This window comes from Colobus angolensis, unplaced genomic scaffold, assembly GCF_000951035.1.
Source record: "Colobus angolensis palliatus isolate OR3802 unplaced genomic scaffold, Cang.pa_1.0 Scaffold75, whole genome shotgun sequence".
In the NCBI taxonomy this organism is placed as follows: Eukaryota; Metazoa; Chordata; class Mammalia; order Primates; family Cercopithecidae; genus Colobus; species Colobus angolensis.
In genome coordinates this window covers 12,263,435-12,283,442 of record NW_012121265.1, presented here as the reverse complement: position 1 = coordinate 12,283,442, position 20,008 = coordinate 12,263,435, and the positions used below count along the sequence as shown (strand labels likewise).

Here is a 20,008-nt window from a genome sequence, read left to right as displayed (position 1 = left end):
ACTTCACTGACTACTTTGTTCATGGTCACCAATTTTGTTCTTTGCCAGGTGAATCCACAACATGACACCAAGGTAATTTTTTTGGGGAAATTCATATCTCATCAACTGTTTTACTTGCCCCAGACCTTTCAAAGATGCATTACTTCCTCTGGGATAAATGTCAGAATACTTAGCAAAGAACTGACCCATTGCACACACAGACTGTATTGTGATTTGGTGCAATTTCCTCAATATGCCATGCTGCCAGCACCTAGAGGTGCCTGAAATATGGGAGGCACTCACTACATAATCAGCCTCCCTTACTAGTCTAATTCCTACCCCTTCTTTGAGATTCAGTTCAGGTCTCTTCTCCTCCAGGAAGCTCTTCCTTCCCCATCCAGAGAACCTATGGTACTTCTACTATGGCACTTGATATACATACTGATATAATCTCTCATTTATCTATCTGTCTCCCCAACAGACTGCAAATTACTTAAGGACAACAATCCGATCTTATTTATATCTGGATTTACACCAGTTAGCATGGGTCCATGTATGTAGGTATTTACACATTCAATTAGTTTGCCAAATCTCACTTGAATACCTTTGTGCTAGGCAATATCCTGGACACCGAAAATAAGACAGACAAGGTCTCTGCCCTCAGGGAGTTTATATTTTAATGGTGGCATCAGACAATAGATAAGTAATAAATAAAATCATTCTAGATCATGACACATGTAGTGAATGAAAAAAACAAAGAGCTATGGTAGAAAGAAGTAACAGCCTTCTTTTTTTTTTTGAGATGGAGTCTCGGTGAGTCACTCAGGCTGACGTACAGTGATGTGATCTTGGCTCACTGCAATCTCTGCCTCCAGGGTTCAAACAATTCTCCTGCCTCAACCTCCCAAGTGGCTGGGATTACAGGCTCCAGCCACCACACCCAGCTAATTTTTAGTAGAGACAAGGATTCACCATGTTGGCCAGGCTGGTCTCGAACTCCTGGCCTCAAGTGATCCACCCGCCTCGGCCTCCCAAAATGCTGGGATTAGAGGAATGAGCCACCATGTCCAGCCAAGTCTACTTTTAATAGTATAGATACGAATGGCTTCTTAAAGAGAAGATGGTATTTGGACTATGACCTGAAAAACATGGAGGATCTAGTCATGCTGAAGGAATAAAGAGACTCTGTCTTCCTAGAAGGTATGAAATTGTGTTCTGAGGATCTTCTGACTTTGTGCCCAATACAGGACACTATACTCAAACAGCACTTAATTTCCATTGTTTGATGGCTTATTAATAAGCTTAAATTTTAACATAGAAGGATAATCCAAAACAGTGAACACATAGGAAAGCCTTCTGAGGAACTGTGAGGATGTGGAAGGTAACTGGATGGTGGTGATCTGTATCTCAAGGGACTTCACAGATGTAGAATTTTACCATGTGGTGTTCATATCAATGTACTAAAATGGGAATTAATATTCTAAATACTTCCAGGAATATATAACCAGGTTTGATAGCAGAATGTCAGTTGCTTTGTTTTCTCTAGTAAAATTTTTTGCCTTTGCTTTCTCAGCTTATATTGGCAAAGTTATTAGGACCTCAGGACAGTGTTGCTTTACTGTGTATTTCATCTATTACTTGCTAAAAGGAGAAGTGGGGAACTCAGCAGGGTGTCAATCACTGAGGCAAACAAGGAGAGCAGGGGTGCAAGCTGAGACCAGACTCTCACAGACAGTCTCACAGATCTCAGGAAGGGTCTACAGCATCTTTTGGATGAATACATGTAGATCCTTGTAGAACCAGCTTTCATGTGGTGAGTTCTAACATTTTGTTAAAATTAAGGGGACTGAACAGGAATGCCTAGAGTTCTATGGAAATAACAGATTCCTGACTTGAATCGCTGGGCTTTTCCCACTTGGCACTGGTTATGCCCTTCTTCTCTGACTGCAATGTCACGGAATTTCACGAGGTCATGTAGCACATTATTCAGAACTGTATCACCTACACATAAGACAGTAGGTTAAAAATTTAGGATAGAAACAAGTATATGATGTAGGCCTGGCTTTCAGTGACACTAAATCATTTCGTAACATACTGCTTCAAAGCAAACATCATTTAATGATGCTTAATAAGACCAGTTCTATTTTGGGTGTGAACCAAATGAAAATAAGACATGGTCATAGTCTTTGAAATTCCAGGTTAGTATGAGATATGGTTTGGCTGTGTCTCTACCCAAATCTCATCTTGAATTTTAGCTCCCATAATTCCCACATATCAAGGGAAGGACTTGGTGGGAGGTAACTGAGTCATGGGGGCGGGTCTTCCTCTGTACTGTTTTCGTGTTAGTGTGTAAGTCTCACGAGATCTGATGGTTTTGTAAATGGGAGTTCCCCTGCACAAACTCTCTTGTCTGTTGCCCTGTAAGACGTGGCTTTGCTCTTCCATCATTTTACACTATGACTGTGGGGCCTCCCCAGCACTGTGGAACTGTGAGTCAATTAAACCTCTTCCCTTTATAAATTACCCAGTATCAGGTATGTCTTTATTAGCAGCATGGGAACAGACTAACACAGTATGGAAACAGACAAACATCACAATAACTTACGCATACATTTTACCCTGCATTTAGCACACTTCTGTAACTATCCACTGAAAGTCTGCTCTTCACTAAATTTGGGGTTTCTGTAGCACAAGAACAATTATTTATTTATATGCTTATTCCCACTGGCTACCTGGTACACTACTTGGCATGGCATACAGGTAGGTCTAAGAGATGTTTGTTGAACAAAATAAATATACATCTGATAACCATTGTAAATCAAAGATACATAATTCACTACAAGATTAATGAGGAAGAAGCAACTATTTTTGCCAGAGGAGTGAGGGAAAAAGAGAGGTCCACAGTGCCACAGACCAATACACATATGAAAAGATGCTCACTATCACTTGTGGTCAGGAAAATACCCATTAAAATACATGGAGATCAAGACATCGTTTTTCATCCAAAAGACTGATTTAAAAGTTATGTGGGGAAATACGCAAACTATTATTGCTTGCATGTGTATGATTTGTTGCAGTCTTCTTGGAATGCAATCTCGAGTATCATTTGCAATATAAATGCATTCATTTTTGATACAACAATATCATCTTAAGAATTCTATTGTACTTTATAAAGGTAAAATTACCAAAGTAAAAGGATATGTTTACAGATATGTCTATCAGAGCACTGTGTGTAATAAGAACTCTTAAGGAAATGAACTAAAGATCCAACTCTTGAGGAAATGAACTAAAGAAAGGTAATGGAGAAGTAGTGTAGCACAGGCATTCAGAGAATACTCAGGAGTCAGCTTTATCTGACTAGCTGGCTGTCAGACCATTGAGCATGCTACTAAATCTTTCTAAGTCTTACTTCTCTCATCTAGAAACTGAAGCTACAGGCTGGGCATGGTGGCTCATGCGTATAATCCCAGCACTTTGGGAGGCCAAGGCGGGCGGATCACCTGAGGTCAGGAGTTTGAGACTAGCCTGGCCAACGGGGTAAAACCCTGTATCTACTAAAAATGCAAAAAGATTAGCTGGGCATGGTGGCAGGCACCTGCAATCCCAGCTACTCAGGAGGCTGAGGCAGGAGAATTGCCTGAACCAGAGAGAGGCAGAGGTTGCAGTGAGTCGAGAACATGCCATCACTCTTCACAAGAGTGAAACTCCATCTCAAAAAAAAAAAAAAACAAAAAGAAACTAGAGCTACAAACAGTGCCTATTTTGGGGGTTGTTATAAGGATGAAAGCACTGAAAACACTTCTTGGCATGTAGGAAGCAATACATAAGTTAATTAAGCATGCAGTTGTTTAATTCAATATACTGTACAATATGCATACTCTGGGATGCTTATAAGCCTGGACCAATTTTTTCAATGCGTTCATCTGCACAAACACCCAAGAGTCATTGTTAAGGGAAATAAATCAGGTTGTCATAGTCGAGTGAATAGTATACTTCTGTTTTCTTAAACAAATGAAAAAGTAGACCGACGGTATGTATATATCTTTTGGCACTTTTTAGTTGAGTCATAAAAATATGAAGAGAGAAAAAACAATAACTCAACATCACAGATAGCAGGAAAACTCGATCTAGGTGGTATGTAAGAAACTATTCACAGTTTTTAAAAAATACATATATCTATTTTTTTCTGGCTCATTGTAATGAGCATACATTTATGATTTTTAAAAAAATAACAAGGTTTACTAAAATAAATGTCGGCAGGGTGGAGTGACTCACACCTGTACTAATCCTAGTGCTTTAGGAGGCTGAGTTAAGGGGATTGCTTAAAGCCAGGGGTCCAAGACCAATCTGGGCAACAAATTGAGGCCTTGTCTCTACAAAAAAATTTAAAAATTAATCTGGCGCAGTGGTGTGTACCTGTAGTACCAGCTACTTGGGAGGCTGAGGCTGGAGGATTGCTTGTGGCTGCAGTGAGCTATGATTGTTCCATTGCCTGAGTGCCAGAGCAAGACTCTGTTTCTTTAAAAAAAAAAAAAAAAAAAAAATTAACTGTAGGCTGAGCACAGTGGCTTATGCCTGTAATCCCAACACTTTGGGAAGCTGAGACAGGCAGATCATAAGGTCAGGAGATTGAGACCATCCTGATTGACATGGTGAAACCCCATCTCTACTAAAAATACAAAAAATATATTAGCCAGGCGTGGTGGCGGGCGCCTGTAGTCCCAGCTACTCGGGAGGCTGAAGTAGGAGAATGGCGTGAACCCGGGAGGCAGAGCTTGCAGTGAGCTGAGATCGCGCCACTGCACTCCAGCCTGGGCGACAGAGCAAGACTCTGTCTCAAAAAAAAAAAAAAAAAAATTAATTGTATAAGTTCAGGAACCACAAGCAACTCCAAGTGACACAAATATGGAATGGAAGTTACAAAACACAAAAGAATCTAGAATCCAAAGAGCCACAATCCAGAACACTTCCAGATCCTGCCTGGGAGCTTGACTAGCTCCCTCGGACCTTGGAGAGGGACTAAACATTTGTACGCACAGGTGTGAATAGCATCATTAAATCTGTGTGGCATGAAGACTTCTCTTGCCTGGAAGTTATCACACTGTGGTTTTATTATTATTATTATTGTCATCATTATCATCATTAATATTTTAGGATGTGCATATAGCCTTGTGTTTATAGCGAAGTGAAACATGGATTTGGTAGCAAAACATCCTTCAAAGCAGGGACTAACAATCTGACCCAAGCCACCCACTCTTCTTCTCCCGGATGTGGTGTGGGAGGAGAAGGGAGGTGTTGGGACTCACCCACAGGGCCGGCAGAGGGCTCACAGCACACCGATGAGTTCCCTTCAGCCTGAACCCAAGGAGTTCTTCAGAGAGCACAGGCTGCCCTCATCCCCATACAGTCTCTGCCTCAAGGCTATTATTCACAAACACTACTGGGGAACTTCTCTTGATAATCACAATGTGTAATGCCCAAGAAAATGTGTCTCCTGAGAAAATGGGACAGGGTTGGCTACCAATACAGAATTACATCAAAAGCCTAACACATTCTCTGTCCTTAAACTGCACTTGCTTTGTGCCCCTCCAAAAGCAGGTTTTGCTGTTTGAGAAGTGCATACTTTTGGAGACCTAGTTAGAAGCCTGCTTGTGTCCCATGTGGATCTGAGAATAGGACACTGCATTTGAGAAGTCAGCCATGTCAGGCAAACTCTAAGACAGGTACTGTAGGCTGTGTGTTGCTTTAAGAGAGTAGACTTTCAGCTCCTTCCAGAATTGCCTAGGGCTTTCTCACAAGCTAAGCCTCTCTCAACAGACTGCTGATTGCCCTAGTATAACAGGGAAAAAAAGATGAATATATTTCTTCTCAGAAGTACTATATTCAAGATTTTGACATTTTATTTTTCTCAACCTTTAAGCTTATCTTGCGTCAATATGGTAAAACCACCATGCTCTCCAATTCGCAAAGCTTAATCCACTATAAAGTGAAGACAATTTTAAGGTGCAGTTAATTGTTCTGCATCAAATCATCCCCTCTTCCTCTTGGTTTGACTCCCCAAGTGAAGAACAACACAAAACAAAACAAAAAAATCACCAACTTGCTCCAAGATTAAGGTGTAATCAATGACAAGACCAACTGGGAGCAAAAGCTCATTAATTTGGTACAGTGATGTCTCTCGCTCTGTCTTCCCTGGTTTGTTAATACCTAGCAAGGCTTACAGCCCTAGGACATCACTGTAAGGTCAACAGCCTCTGGGCCTCTTGCCTCCCCTACCACCTCAAGGGCATTTGCCAGTTGCCCCTTTCTGACACTTTAGCTGCTAAAACTTGTAAAGAATAAGGGCTCAATTGAAAACTGCATGCATCTATTTGTTGGACAAGAGGCCATTTCTCTGTCACCCAGTATTTTCAGGAGTAAGGCAACTGCTGCTCAGAATGTTACAGCACATAGAAAACCCTATTCGTTCTGTATATAGCGTTTGTGTGTGTGTGTGTCTATGTGTGTGTGTGTATACACAATACATATATAGATATTATATAATATATACACATATATTTCTATAAAATATTCTGTTGATTTGTTTGGGTATAGAAATATCCACCAGAAGGCAGAGCTCTGGAAGACAGATAAGCAATGAACAGATGGAGTTCAGTAACACGTCTGTAAGTCTGTAGGTTACTATTTGCTAGTTGTGTGACCTTGGGCACACCATAAAAATAAATTAAGAGGATGTAATAACACATGTCTAACACTCAGCATCATGCCTGACACATAGTGAATACCCAATAAAAGTTTTCAGTATTGTCATTATTACCATTATCATCATTATCACTAAACCAGTAAGGTGCTGGGTTCAAGGACTCAAAGATGAGTTAAGAAGAGAAAATATCCACATGAGCAAAGTAAAGAAGTAACACTTATCTCATATTCTTATTACAACACTTACAGTTGTATGAGAGTCTGTCTATTTACATTACATCTACCTTATTCTGGGATCTGGCATTTCTGGGCGGCTGCTTCAATAACTTATTCTATATACTTACATAAGGAAGGATACATGCAAGTGTATTTTCCTCTCACCTTGACTGTCCACAGATCTTTGTCCCCCTCTAAAAAGGAACACCTGGAAGACAGAGCCTATCTGCTGTTGATCTAGGCACACACACACCTTCCCCTTGCTGGACCAGATCATTCCAAGGCATAAAGGAGTTAATCAATACAACACTGTCGAATAAAAGAAATAAAATACCATATAATAAAATAATATTTGGATGACCATTCAGTTTGTTGTGTTCACTGCTCTGTTTAAAAACAGAGTTACTGAGTACTAGCTTATATGCTAACTCCTGTACTCAGGGCCGTGGGTACCTTGCAGATGTCTAAGACTTGCCTGAGGTCATAGTCCCTAATTTTTGGCATCGGCAGGTTTTCTGAACATAAAGTACTGAAACCGCCCCAATAGTCCCATACACATTTCTTTTGGATAAAAATAGGAATTGGCCCTTCCTGTCTTAAAGCTTGAAACTTAACATTTGTTTCATCTGAGTTCCTTCCTCAGGAAAGGCCCTGGAAGCCTCTCAAAAAGTATCAAAGAACTAAAACTCACCAGCTCGTTGCATTCAGACAATGAGATGCCAGGCCCCTCATTTCGTTTCCTTACCCTCTGTTTTCCAACACACTGTTACATTTCTATCCCACTATATTAAACCCCTAAGTTTAGTGAGTCAGGGAGATGGATTTGAGACTGATCGCCCATCTCCTCAGCTCCAGCACCCGATTAAAGCCTTCTTCCTTGGCAATAATCGTTGTCTCAGTGATTGGCTTTCTGTGCAGTGAGCAGCAGGGCTGAGACCGGATCCTTGGTGTTTTGGTAACAGTATGAGCTGGTGCAGGAGAAAGTCAGCTTATGCTAGGCCATCTAGTTTCCTTCAAGAAAGTATGTGCTGGACAACTCATAACCATAAGGCTTTCTCTTCCTGACCCCTGTCGTCTACCCACCCAGGCCTGTCCCACTCCTCCTCTGTATTAACATACCTACAGAGGTTTCCTAAACTCTGAGTATGGGCACCGTGAGCTGTTCAAAAGTCCTACCAAGGTTTTATATATATTATATATTATATTATAATATGAAGTATTATACATATTTTCCACCTTATTCTCTCTTTTCTAAATTGTATTTTCAGTAAGGTATGTGCCATTCCTATTAAAGTACTAAAATGACCAGGCGTGGTGGCTCATGCCTGTAATCCTGAAAGTTTGGGAGGCTGAGGTGGGAGAGTTACTTGAACCCAGGAGCTCAAGACCAGTTTGAGTAACAAAATGGGACCCTGTCTCTATAAAAATAATTTTAAAAAATTAGCCTAGGGTAGTGGCAAATACTTGTAGTCCCAGCTACTTGGGAGGTGGAGGTGGGAAGATCACTTTTATCTGGGTGTTTGAGGATGCAGTAAGCTGTGATCACACCACTGCACTCCAGCCTGGGTGACAGGGTGAGACTCTTTCCCAAATAATAACAATAATAATTTAAAATCAATAAAATTACCAGCTTTTAATATATCACATACCTGCAGTAGTCACACCAGTATATGACATATGGCAAATGACTATTAGGGTATATTTTAAAAATATATTATGTATCTATGGGTATAGTATGTGGGCGTATACACATGGTCATCTCACAGTATCTGGAGGAGATTGTTTCCAGAACCCCCCGTGAATACTAAAATCCACAGATGCTCAAATTCCTGATAGAAGATGGTGTAGCATTTGCATATGATTTACTGATCTTCTCCCTAGTATATTTAAAATCATTCCCAGATTACTTGTAACACCAAATATAATATAAATATTATGTAAATAGTTGTTATGCTGTATTTTTTACTTGTATTAGTGAGAGTGTTGTTTTTTAATTTTTTCCAACAGTTTTGATCCAAGATGTGTTGAATTAACAGATCTAAAACTCAGAGAGACAGAAGGCTGACTATATGTGTATCTACAGTCATGTATCACTTAATGAGGTGGATACATTCTGAGAAACATGACCTTAGGTGAGTTTCTCATCGTGTGAACATCATACAGTATACTTACACAAACCTAGAGGGTGTAGCGTACTACATATCTAGGCTGTAAGGTATACCCTATTGTTCCAAGACTGCAAATTCATACAGCATGTTACTGTATTGAACACTGTGGGCAATTGTAACATCATGGTATTCGTGTATCTAAACATATCTAAACAAAAGAGGTACAGGAAAAATACAGCATAATTTTATGGGACCACTATTGTGTATGGTGTCATTGACTAAAATGTCATTATGCAGTGCATGACAGTATACATCCTTCAGTGAAATTCATTGTAAGATTCAGAAGCCAGCAGGTCATTCTTGCCACACTTTCCCAGACTTCACCCAAGTACACTGCTCCTTCAGAAGGGAAGCCTGATACTAATGGAATGTGATGCCATTTTTTAAATTAACCCTTTCCACTAAGTTTGAAAAGGACATTCTTCCTAGACTGGGCCATCAGTAACAATGCCCCATCATGGAGAGAAAAGCATACTGAACCTGAGCTTCTACAGTCTAGGGTGACCTGCTCCTCAGGCCCCCGCAAGCATGCTCTTTCCACTATGCAGGTGGAGAGTTACGACTGCTGAAAGCCTCTGTCCCAGTGAGACAAAACTGCATTATCTATTAAATGTCTAATATGCAGGCTATGTTTTATATGGCAGATACACTGTGGAAAAAAATGCTGGCTTTTGCTCTTATACATGGAGATCTATTAGAGAAATCTATCAGGGAAATACGAAGTTGATCAGAGTCACAGAGATTCTGATGAAGGGTTACAGAATTGAAGCAATATAGTAGATGCTGGTTCCTTAATGCACTAAAAAATTACACTTTTTATTAAGGCCGCTACCAAACTTCCCACACTTTCAGTTACATCCCTGTAACTAGGAACTATACCCAGAAGTGGCAGCTTGGTTTTCAGGCTTCAGGCTGTCTTGTGGCTTGAGGGCTGGGTTTCACTGGGTGCTTGCCCCTATCTGCCTAGGAATTTGTGTGCCTTCTACCACTATCACAATAATTTTTCAAATGAATAGGTACAAATCTCTTAGCATAGAGGAGCTCCTTGAATACCAGCATGACTGGGCAGTTGGGCTACCAAGAGTCCAAAATCATGGTTGGGAAACTCCTCCAAGACCCAATATGTTTTTTTCTTTCTACCTACAGCTTGCACCTCCCCCATTTGGAGCCTATAAAAACCCTGGCCTCAGCCGCACGTTGGGACTACCCGCCTTCTGGTAGGGACTACACGCTTTGGGTCTCCTCTCCACTGGGAGCTGTTCCATCACTCAATAAAACTCTTCTCTGCCTGGATCACTCTCCAGTTGTCCGTATAACCTCATTCTTCTTGGATGCAGGACAAGAACTCGGGACCCATCAAACAGCGAATGAGAAAGGAGTTGTAACACTGTAGCCTTCCTGTCCTCTGTTGGTGCCAGGCAGCTGCCCCACACAACAGGAAGTAGCAGTGGGGCCGGGCCAGCCTAGGAACCATGGTCTAGAGCAGAGCAGTGGGACTGAACAAGCTGTAACACGAACGAGCTGAAAACCACCCCCACCCCATTTGCTGCCCTGTGGCTGGTGAGAAGGAGAGAAGAGCTGTGACCCTGCTGGGGTCCCAGACCTCAGCTCCCCAAGCCAGGGGTGTGTGCCATGCTGTAACACCCCCTTTGGAGTTCCATGAGCAATCAAGTTTGGAGACTTGGTGTCTCCAAGTTTTTAGGGCACCACCGCATTCCCCTCATCCAGACACCAGCGCCCAAGGCAGAAGCCCCTTGCCGTACACCTGGTCCAGCCACAGGCTTGCACAGAGCCAATGCCTGGAGCTGCCCACCCCACCACAGCAGCTGGCGCGCCTGGCTTGCCCTTGGCGGGCATGAGATATAGACCAGTTGTATGAGCTGAGGGCAGCCTGACGGGCCAAGTGGGCAGAGCAAGCCCTGTGGGCACAAGTAAAACTCAAGCAGAGGCACTGCCGGCTGCAGGGGTCTCTGGCTGGCAAAGAGGCACTGAAAAAATCCTGTATCATTTCCACACTCTATATGTGTGAAGCAATACAGTGTGTATCCTAAGGATAAGGGTGTGCATGAGTGTGGGTATGTATGCCTGTGCTGCTGGTGAGCTGCAGGACCGTCATGGAAGGGAAGTTAGTAAAAGAATGTTGCTCTGGGCTGGGCACAGCGGCTCATGCCTGTAATCCTAGCACTTTGGGAGGCCGAGGCTGGCAGATCACCTGAGGTCGGAAGTTCAAGAGCAGCCTGACCAATATGGAGAAACCTAGTCTCTACCAAAAATACAAAAAATTAGCCAGGTGTGGTGGTGTATGCCTGTAATCCCAACTACTGAGGAAGCTGAGGCAGGAGAATCGCTTGAACCCGGGAGGTAGAGATTGCGCTGAGCTGAGATCGTGCCATTGAACTCCAGCCTGGGCAACAAGAGCAAAACTCCGTCTCAAACAAACCAAAAAAATTTCCTTGGTAGAGAGCCTCATTCTACAGACCAAGAGGCTGTGCTGAGTCCTTCTGCAAAGAGACTTCCACTCTCACTTCTGATCCAATACACTTACAGGTCAGTTAGACGGTGCATAAACACAACCTACTGTACAGGTTCGCAAAAGAATCTGACTGATTAAAAGAAGGGATCTATAAAGAAGGTAAAGCTCTGGCCTGCCTGGAGATAAAGCCCAGCGCATCACTAAAGAGAGAAAGCAAGGAGTACACATTACCAGGAACCCTCCTGCCAGGAAAAAGTGGGTGGGACAGCAGTAGCAGGCATCATGCTTAAATAACAAGGTAATTATTAGCTCCATTTATCTACATACCTCCAAAGTGAGCTCTCAGTGATGCTCCCCAGGTTATAGTCATAGAGCTTTGTCAAAATGAGAATCACCTGAAGGCAAAAGAAGAAATCATGGTTAGTCTCAAACAATTACAATCTCTTAGAACTGAAATGGCCCAAGGGAGGGTTTAGGATTCCTTTAATAGGCGCTTAGCATAATTGAATGAATTGTTACGGCATTTGCGGCACTGACTGGGAAAGGGTTGGTGTGCCTGTCTGCCTTTCCACTGAACTGCTTAGGCCTATCCTCTTCCCACCTTTGTCCCTGTCACCCTGCAGCAAGGGTTAACTGCTCCTCCAGGCGTTTCTTTCCCTAGTGGGTTTAATGCTTTTAGGGAAGGCTGGCAGAACTGCCAAATATGAACACAACTCAGGTACTCACTGAGCAGATGAAAGGAAGGTCAATGGTTAGTTTCCAGCCCTAGTAGCTGGGCGCACTGAGGTTACCCAATGTGCCCAGCTACCACCTTTTTGGGAGATAGCAAAGAATTCTTTGAAAGAATGTCAGTATGCCCATTTATTAAGGGGGATGAAGAATAATGCTATCTCCCAAAAAGAATAAAGAATTGCTGTTTGAAGTTAAATTAGGAAATAAATACAAATTACATATCAATTAGCGTGGTAGTTTGTGGGGGTTTTTTTTGTTTTTTTTTTTTTTTTTGAGATGGAGTTTCGCTCACATGGCCCGCGTTGGAGTGCAATGGCGCAATCTCGGCCCACTGCAACCTCCGCCTCCCAGGTTCAAGTGATTTTCCTGCCTCAGTCTCCCAAGTAGCTGGGATTACAGGAACCCGCCACCATGCCTGGCTAATTTTTTGCATTTTTAGAGATCGGGTTTCGCCATGTTGGTCTGGCTGGTCTCGAACACCTGACCTCAGGTGATCTGCTAGCCTTGGCCTCCCAAAGTGCTGGGATTACAGGCATGAACCACTGCGCCTGGCCTAGCATGGGATTCTCAAACGTTAGCTCCTTCCCTTTGCCCTATGTGAGCTTGGTTTTAACTTTCTTCTGACTTCTAATTTCTAGGAAAGCCATAAAATAGAAGCCACATTGGCAGGGCTAAACAGCATTTTAACAGGAGCAAATCTATTTCATGGGGTCCAGATAATTACTGTGTAATCTATTTCTTATATAACCCTCCATAAGAAACAGATAAAATCAAAAATTAGGAACAGGTCTCAGGAAAGAAGCCATAGAATTGCAGAAGGCTAAATTTAAGCTATATTCGCTTCGCAGCAAATCCTCCTCTGAAATCAAAAGCAGCACTATTTTCAACTTTACCCAGAGGAATCTAAACCATTTCATTCTTTCAGAATTCAACAAACATATATTAAACGTTTATTAGGAGAGCCCAGGATTTTGTCTGATGCCAGAAGAGAACACAAAGGAAAACAGATTCAGTCTACAAGTCCGTGATCCGGTTAGGACAGAAGTGCTCATGAAAGAAAAGGGAAGTTGATGAAGAGCTATATAGCCCTTCTCAGTCACACTGAAACTCTTCCCATCACAGCTGCTCCAGAAGACAGCTTCTCTTGGTGTCTGCAGCAATGAACACAGTCCACTTGGTTACTTGAAATACATGAGCCCAAGGACACTTGAGAAGATTCCACAGAGCAGTGTGTGTTCCTAACCACTGATTTCTCCACCTTTACTCGCTCTTCTTTTCTTACGTAAGGGAAAAACATTATGGGTTTGCTCAGTTTTCTGTCGAAGTTCGTATCTTCCTCCTGGTACTCATAACCCAGAACATTTGGCCCAGTCCAGCTGTTTCCAACTCAGGAGAAACATGTCGACATTGATTTCCTGAATTCTTCTCCGAAGGCCAAGGGATCAGTTCTAGCCACAGTGAGCAGAGAACATTCAAACCTTAAATTCCGGGCCTGCAAGCTACTGAGGAATGCTGAATCCAAGTTCTACTCTACTAGCACAGCGTTTGATTTACTGAAGGCACAAGCATCAGTGAACACATTCTTAACTTTTTTAATTTCACAGCAAGCAAACTGGAACTCCCTGGCCTTAGGTTTGTTCTGAGTTCAAGGGGGAAAAGAAAATTACAGTAACTTAAAAACAGGCAGAGATCCCTGAGTACCCGTCATCTAGGGCCACCCCTCTCCTAAACCACAGCACAGCTTCCTTCCTTCCAGGTCCTGTTCAAAACTTGCTTCTTTAGCAAAACGTGAGCACGTGTGAGGTGCGGGACACCCTATGGGCACATCAGATGGCATGCCTGTGGTGGGGGCATATGCTTAACAGATCCATGTGCCAATTAAGTCGCGCTCAGTGCTAAATTTCAATCACTGCCATCCCAGGAACACTGATTAGTGGCAGCAGGGTGGCTGTTTGTTTGAAGACATAGAATGGTGTTGCTACTCCACCTCAGTACCATTTTGCCGAATAAGCCTATAAATCCCCCACCAAGAAAATAGGGGTGTGGGCATAAAGCATTTCTAGGTAGTTGCTCTCCTGATACAATACCATAGTAAACTAAATAATGAAGTTCAGCTGGTCACAGGCTGTGTCTCCCATTCATGTGGTGAGGGAATTCAAAGGCGCCCCGGAGAAGGAACCCTTTAACCCAGCATGTAATGGTGTGGAGCCACTTGCACAAGCACACACAGAAATTGTTTCAGCAATCCCAGGGCAGGCAGGCAGGGAGGTAGAACTGCTCCCTGCCTCTTCTTGCAGAGCTAGTAAAACTGAAATGCCAGTGATACACTCAGGCAGTTTATCAATACAGCACCAGAAGAGGAGTCCTTTATGGCATTTGAAAGCATATCTGCTTGAATCAATCTATTTAATCTTTCTGTTTTCATAACGAGAGCGAGAAAGAAGGGAGAACTGCTAACCTTTAGTTATGTTTTCAATCGATTATTTGAGATTTCTTTTTCTTTTTTCCCTTTACTGCCTCTGTGCATTATTTACCATCTTATTCCTGAACAATGATGCATCCTTATGTTAGGTATGTTTTGTTGTTTGTTTGTTTGCTTTTCTGTTATGCCAATACTATTTAACAAATCAGTTTCTGTTAAGGGAACCAGAGCCAAAATCACTACATTTAAATGAGAAAACGTGAAAAAATGCAATTGCCTCCCTACTCTGGTCTTATTCTCTGTTGTTTTTGTGTATTTTTCAAACTCAGAATGGAACACAATGGAGCTGTTTTGTTTGCTTTCATTTTTGTTTGGAGATGGGAGTCCCACTCTATTGATCAGGCTGGTCTCAACTTCTGGGCTCAAGGGATCCTCCCACTTTAACCTCCCTAGTAGCTGTGAGTAAGGTGCAGGACACTGCATGCAGCTTTCAGTGGAACTTTTTAATTAAGTGAAATGTCATATGTGCTTAAATAATATACACATAATTTATTTTTATTCATTCAGTACACAATTTTCATGTATAGAAAAACTCTAAGTGTACAGCATTCAATTATAACTTCAATCAAAAAGCAAGGCTATTTTGATGAACACATATACATCTCAAAATGCATATGAACACATATACCCCCACACAAACTGGCATATCCATCAGCATCCCATTTATTTCTGTATCTTGTTTTCATTATATAGTGCTAAAACATCCCCGATTCAAGTGGTCACCATATGGTACTAGCTTTTTAAGGTTCCTCTCTAAATCTTAGGATATTATCTTTAAATAGCTATAACCCAAGTTATCTGAGATTTGATAACCTCCACCTGTGCCGTAGCAGGACCTCAGCATCCAATTATTTCTGGGACTTTCCACAGTAACATGTTTCAAGTATGCCCCTCGCCAGTCTAGGACTTGGTGTCACCACATGACATCTGCACTTCATCTTTCTCTACGTGACTCCTTCTTGCCACATCTATCGCTTACAAAACTTTTGGGAGGAACTTCACTTGGTCCATATGTTTTTTTTTCTTTTTTTTTTCTTTTTTTTTTTTTTTTTGAGATGGAGTCTCGCTCTGTCGCCAGGCTGGAGTGCAGTGGCGCAATCTCAGCTCACTGCAAGCTCTGCCTCCTGGGTTCAAGCGATTCTACTGCCTCAGCCTCCTGAGTAGCTGGGACTACAGGCACGCACCACCACAGTCAGCTAATTTTTGTACTTTTAGTAGAGACAGGTTTCACCATGTTGGCCAGAATGGTCTCGATCTCCTGACCTTGTGATCCACCTGCCTCGGCCTCCCAAAGTGCTGGAATTACAGGCGTGAGCCACCGCACCCGGCTGGTACATACTCAGAGAGAGGATGCCGGTGCCCACTCGCCAAACTACTGTTCTCAAATCACCCATTCCTTGGAGGGTAGAAGGGTGCCAGAAATAGTAACAGGTCAGGTTCTGTGCAGGAATGGGAGAGGGTCCAAGGGAGTGAGTAAGGGCTTCTCCCACAGCACTGAGCTACATTTTCATAACCTGGGCTCCCAAACGATTAGTGACCCTTTGCTCAGGCCCTTACAAAGCTCCTACTGAATAATTCCATCAACTCTAGCCCTCACTCCCTCTGGACAAGGAGTTGAGAGACCATCACAAAGGACTCTGTGAGAGGAAAATGTCAATTCATTCCTCCCTTCTGGCCCCAACCTCTTTCTGCACTGGGTTACAGAACAGAAACATTGACAAACAGATGCTGGTATGTGGATGACTAATAAGACTGTTCTACTGTAAATTACCAAAAGTCAGTGAAAAATATTCTGTTGTATCAAAACGGTAGGGCAAGCTTATTTACAGGTATGCATTGAAATGAATTAGCCTGCCAGGAGCATAAGACAGGCAGTCTCTACCATGCCAATTATCAGTCTGTAACACCTTTGATTATGACAGCGTGGTTTTCATTATTAACATAACATATAATTTAGAAATGAAACCCCAAACATTTAAGGAACCTGAGAACACCTTCCTGGTAATCTGGTTCTACACACAGCAACTTTTGAAAACTTGTGCATTAACTAAGTAGTAGATTGTAGAGAACCAAGATTTTTCTATGCTTTTCTAAATAGAAGCATAGGAATTTTCCATTTCTTTTCTTAAAAACAAAAACATAGTATCTTCCTCCTTTTATTTACTAAAGAATTCACCCCACAGAAAGTGGGATGGAAGTGAGGCAGGAGACTGGAGGAACTTATTTCCTGGTCTCAGCAGGGTGAAATGAAGAAACCTGCAGAACTAGCAGATGGCACCAAAGGCAATCTCTAGTTGCCCTCGCTGCTCCTCAGGATAAGACACTCCCACCAGTGCCATGACAGTTGAGAAATTCCACAGCAACACCTGGAAGTTACCACTCCTTTTCTAGAGATTTGCGAATAGCCTATCCCCTAATTTGCATGTAATTAAAAGTGGTTATAAATATTGCTAGCAAACAGCCCATACGCTGCTACTCTGGGCACACTGCCTATGGGTTACTCCTGCTCTGGAAAGAGTAGCCACTCTGCTATACATTGCCACTTAATAAACCTGCTTTCTTCTACCATCAGCTCACTCTTGAATTCTTTCCTGGGTGAAGTGAAGAACCCTCCCAGGCTAAGCCCCAATTGTGGGGTTCACCTGCTCTGCATCAGGAGGTTGGGGGGGGGTGTGAGTGGATTTGTAAGGATACTTAGCCTGGCTACTGCTCGTCTCAAGGACATCTTAGAAAATGGGGACATATCAGGGCTGGGCTCAGTGGCTCATGCCTATAATCCCAGCACTTTGGGAGGCCGAGGTGGGAGGATCACCTGAGGTCGGGAGTTGGAGACAAGCCTGACCAACATGGAGAAACCCCATCTCCGCTAAAAATACAAAATTAGCTGGGTGTGGTGGCACATGCCTGTAATCCCAGCTACTTGGGAGGCTGAGGCAGGAGAATTGCTTGAACCCAGGAGGTGGAGGTTGCGGTAAGCCAAGATCACGAAATTGCACTCTAGGCTGGGTAATGAGCGAAATACCAGCTCAAAAAAAAAAAAAAAAAAACAAACAAAGAAAAGAAAAAGGGAAAAGGAAAAGAAGAGAGGAGGAAGAAAAAGAAAAGGGGGACATATCTCTTCACTCTTCAATTAATAATAATTTGCATTCCTGTTTTCCTCTATGTCCAACTGTAGAAGCAGTATCGAATCTCAAAAGAAACAAAAGTATGGGCTTAGGATTAGGGCACAAGATCCTAAAATTTCTTTCAATCCTTATGGTCTCTATTTCCAAATTCTGAATAATGTAGACGACGACTAGGTCCTAGTCTATAAAACAACACTATTTCTTTTGTATTCCTCTCGACCACTGGTGATTCAGGGATGGCATGGGCAGGTGCTTCTTGTAACACATGGGAAGACTTGACAGTGCTTAGCCATACTAATGGTCATAATTGCTCTTGCCTGGGGTGGGCCGTAGTCTGGCTTGGGTGAGCAAGGGAACAACCATCTTGAAGATGCCAGCAGGTTGGGCGGTGCTGATGCTGGCTACCTTTGTCCTGTCTCCACCATCTTCCAGTAGGCCTTAGTGTTTTTTCATGGTCCAAGCTCAGATAGCCACCTCTCTGCTTATTTCAGCAGCTTGCTAGAGACCATTTGTTTAGATGTATTTACAGATCCTGATGAAAGCAAATATGGGGGAAGAGAATAATAAGGAGGCTGAAGAGATCTGCAGTAATCTTTCATGAGAATCAAAGAGTTGGATAAAATAAGAGGGGAGTGTTCAATGGCCAGAGATGTGTTTTTGATTGTTTTCTTTGCACTCCAATTATAGGGAAAAGAAGCCAACTCACACTAGTTTTCCTTCAGATATGCATGTTCCAGATTGTGTATCTTTGGCTCAGTAAGCATTTATTTGACTTTCCAACTTAAACAGAGGTTCTCATTCTTATGGGGATCCAAGAATTCTTTAAGAATATTATCTGATACGATTTATGGGCATAAAACAATAAATATAACTTTAATAATATTACTCATCTCTTGAATCCTGGGGGGAGGGGTCATACATCCAAGAATAAGAACCTCTATAATTCTCAGAAAATAAGAGCTTTCTTTAGAAGAACTTTCAGCTCCAAAATTCTGCAGATTTAATTTAATAAACATTTATTAAGCTTTGTTAAAAGGCAATAATTTTAAAATACATGTTGTGAGGATACAAAGAAAGGAATGATATTTTATATGAGTCTCTAAAAGCTCAGTCTTGTGGTGGAGAGGCAGACCCGTACACAGGTACTTACAAAATATGAGGAAAAAATATGTGAAGCAGGAGGAAAGTGTTTCTTTTCTTTTCTTTTTTTTTTTTTTTTGTTTGTTTTTCTTTTTTTGAGGCAGTGTCTTGCTCTGTCACCCAGGCTGGAGTGCAGTGGTATTATCTTGGGTCACTGCAAACTCCGCCTCCTGGGTATACACCATTCTCCTGCCTCAACCTTCCGACTAGCTGGGACTGCAGTCACCTGCCATGACGCCCGGCTAATTTTTTGTATTTTTAGTAGAGATGGGGTGTCACCGTGTTAGCCAGGATGGTCTCGATCTCCTGACCTTGTGATCCACCCGCCTCAGCCTCCCAAAGTGCTAGGATTACAGGCGTGAGCCACGGTACCCGGCCAAGTATTTCTATCTTTCAAGGAGCAAGTAAGAGAGGTATAATCAGGAGACAATTCTTAGAAAAGGATGCATTTAAGACAAATCCCAGAAGATGAGTGTGATTCTGATGAAGATGAGAGGTATACAAAGGGTACTGTAAGGAAAGGAACTGAGGGAGAAAGCTCAGAAAGCATTAAGAAAAGGTCAAGTCTTCTGGTTTACCTAAAGGTTAGAGTACGAGTAAGGACCCACACAATATCAGAATACAGAGATAGGCTTTGGCACTATTGTGGAGGACCTTAAATATTAGGCTGGTACTGTGCTCTGCTCAAAACAGAAAAGGCTTTGGAACCAGAAGATGACCAGATTTTGATTTTTAATTAATTTATTTTTTTACAGGCAAGGTCTTACTCTGTCACCCAGGCTACCGTGCAGTGATGCAGTCATAGCTCACTACAGCCTTGAACTCCTGAGCTCAAGTGATCCTCCTGCCTCAGTTTCCTGGGTAGATGGCACTACAGGCATACACCACTATGCCTGGCTATTTTATTTTATCTTATCTTATTTTATTTTATTTTATTTTATTTTATTGAGATGGAGTCTCACCCCGTCGCCCAGGCTGGAGTGCAGTGGCG

General features: G+C 42.3%; 1 protein-coding gene across 3 annotated transcripts in view; it reads right to left on the bottom strand.

Annotated features, from left to right (window-relative positions):
- The window catches only part of SORCS1 (sortilin-related VPS10 domain containing receptor 1), a 591,520-nt gene that overhangs the window by 369,501 nt on the left and 202,011 nt on the right, over positions 1-20,008 (bottom strand). For all 3 annotated transcript variants that reach the window (XM_011927917.1, XM_011927918.1, XM_011927919.1), the window contains exon 2: positions 11,866-11,933. In XM_011927917.1, the coding sequence (XP_011783307.1) occupies positions 11,866-11,933 (68 nt within the window). The remainder of the gene's footprint in view (positions 1-11,865; positions 11,934-20,008) is intronic.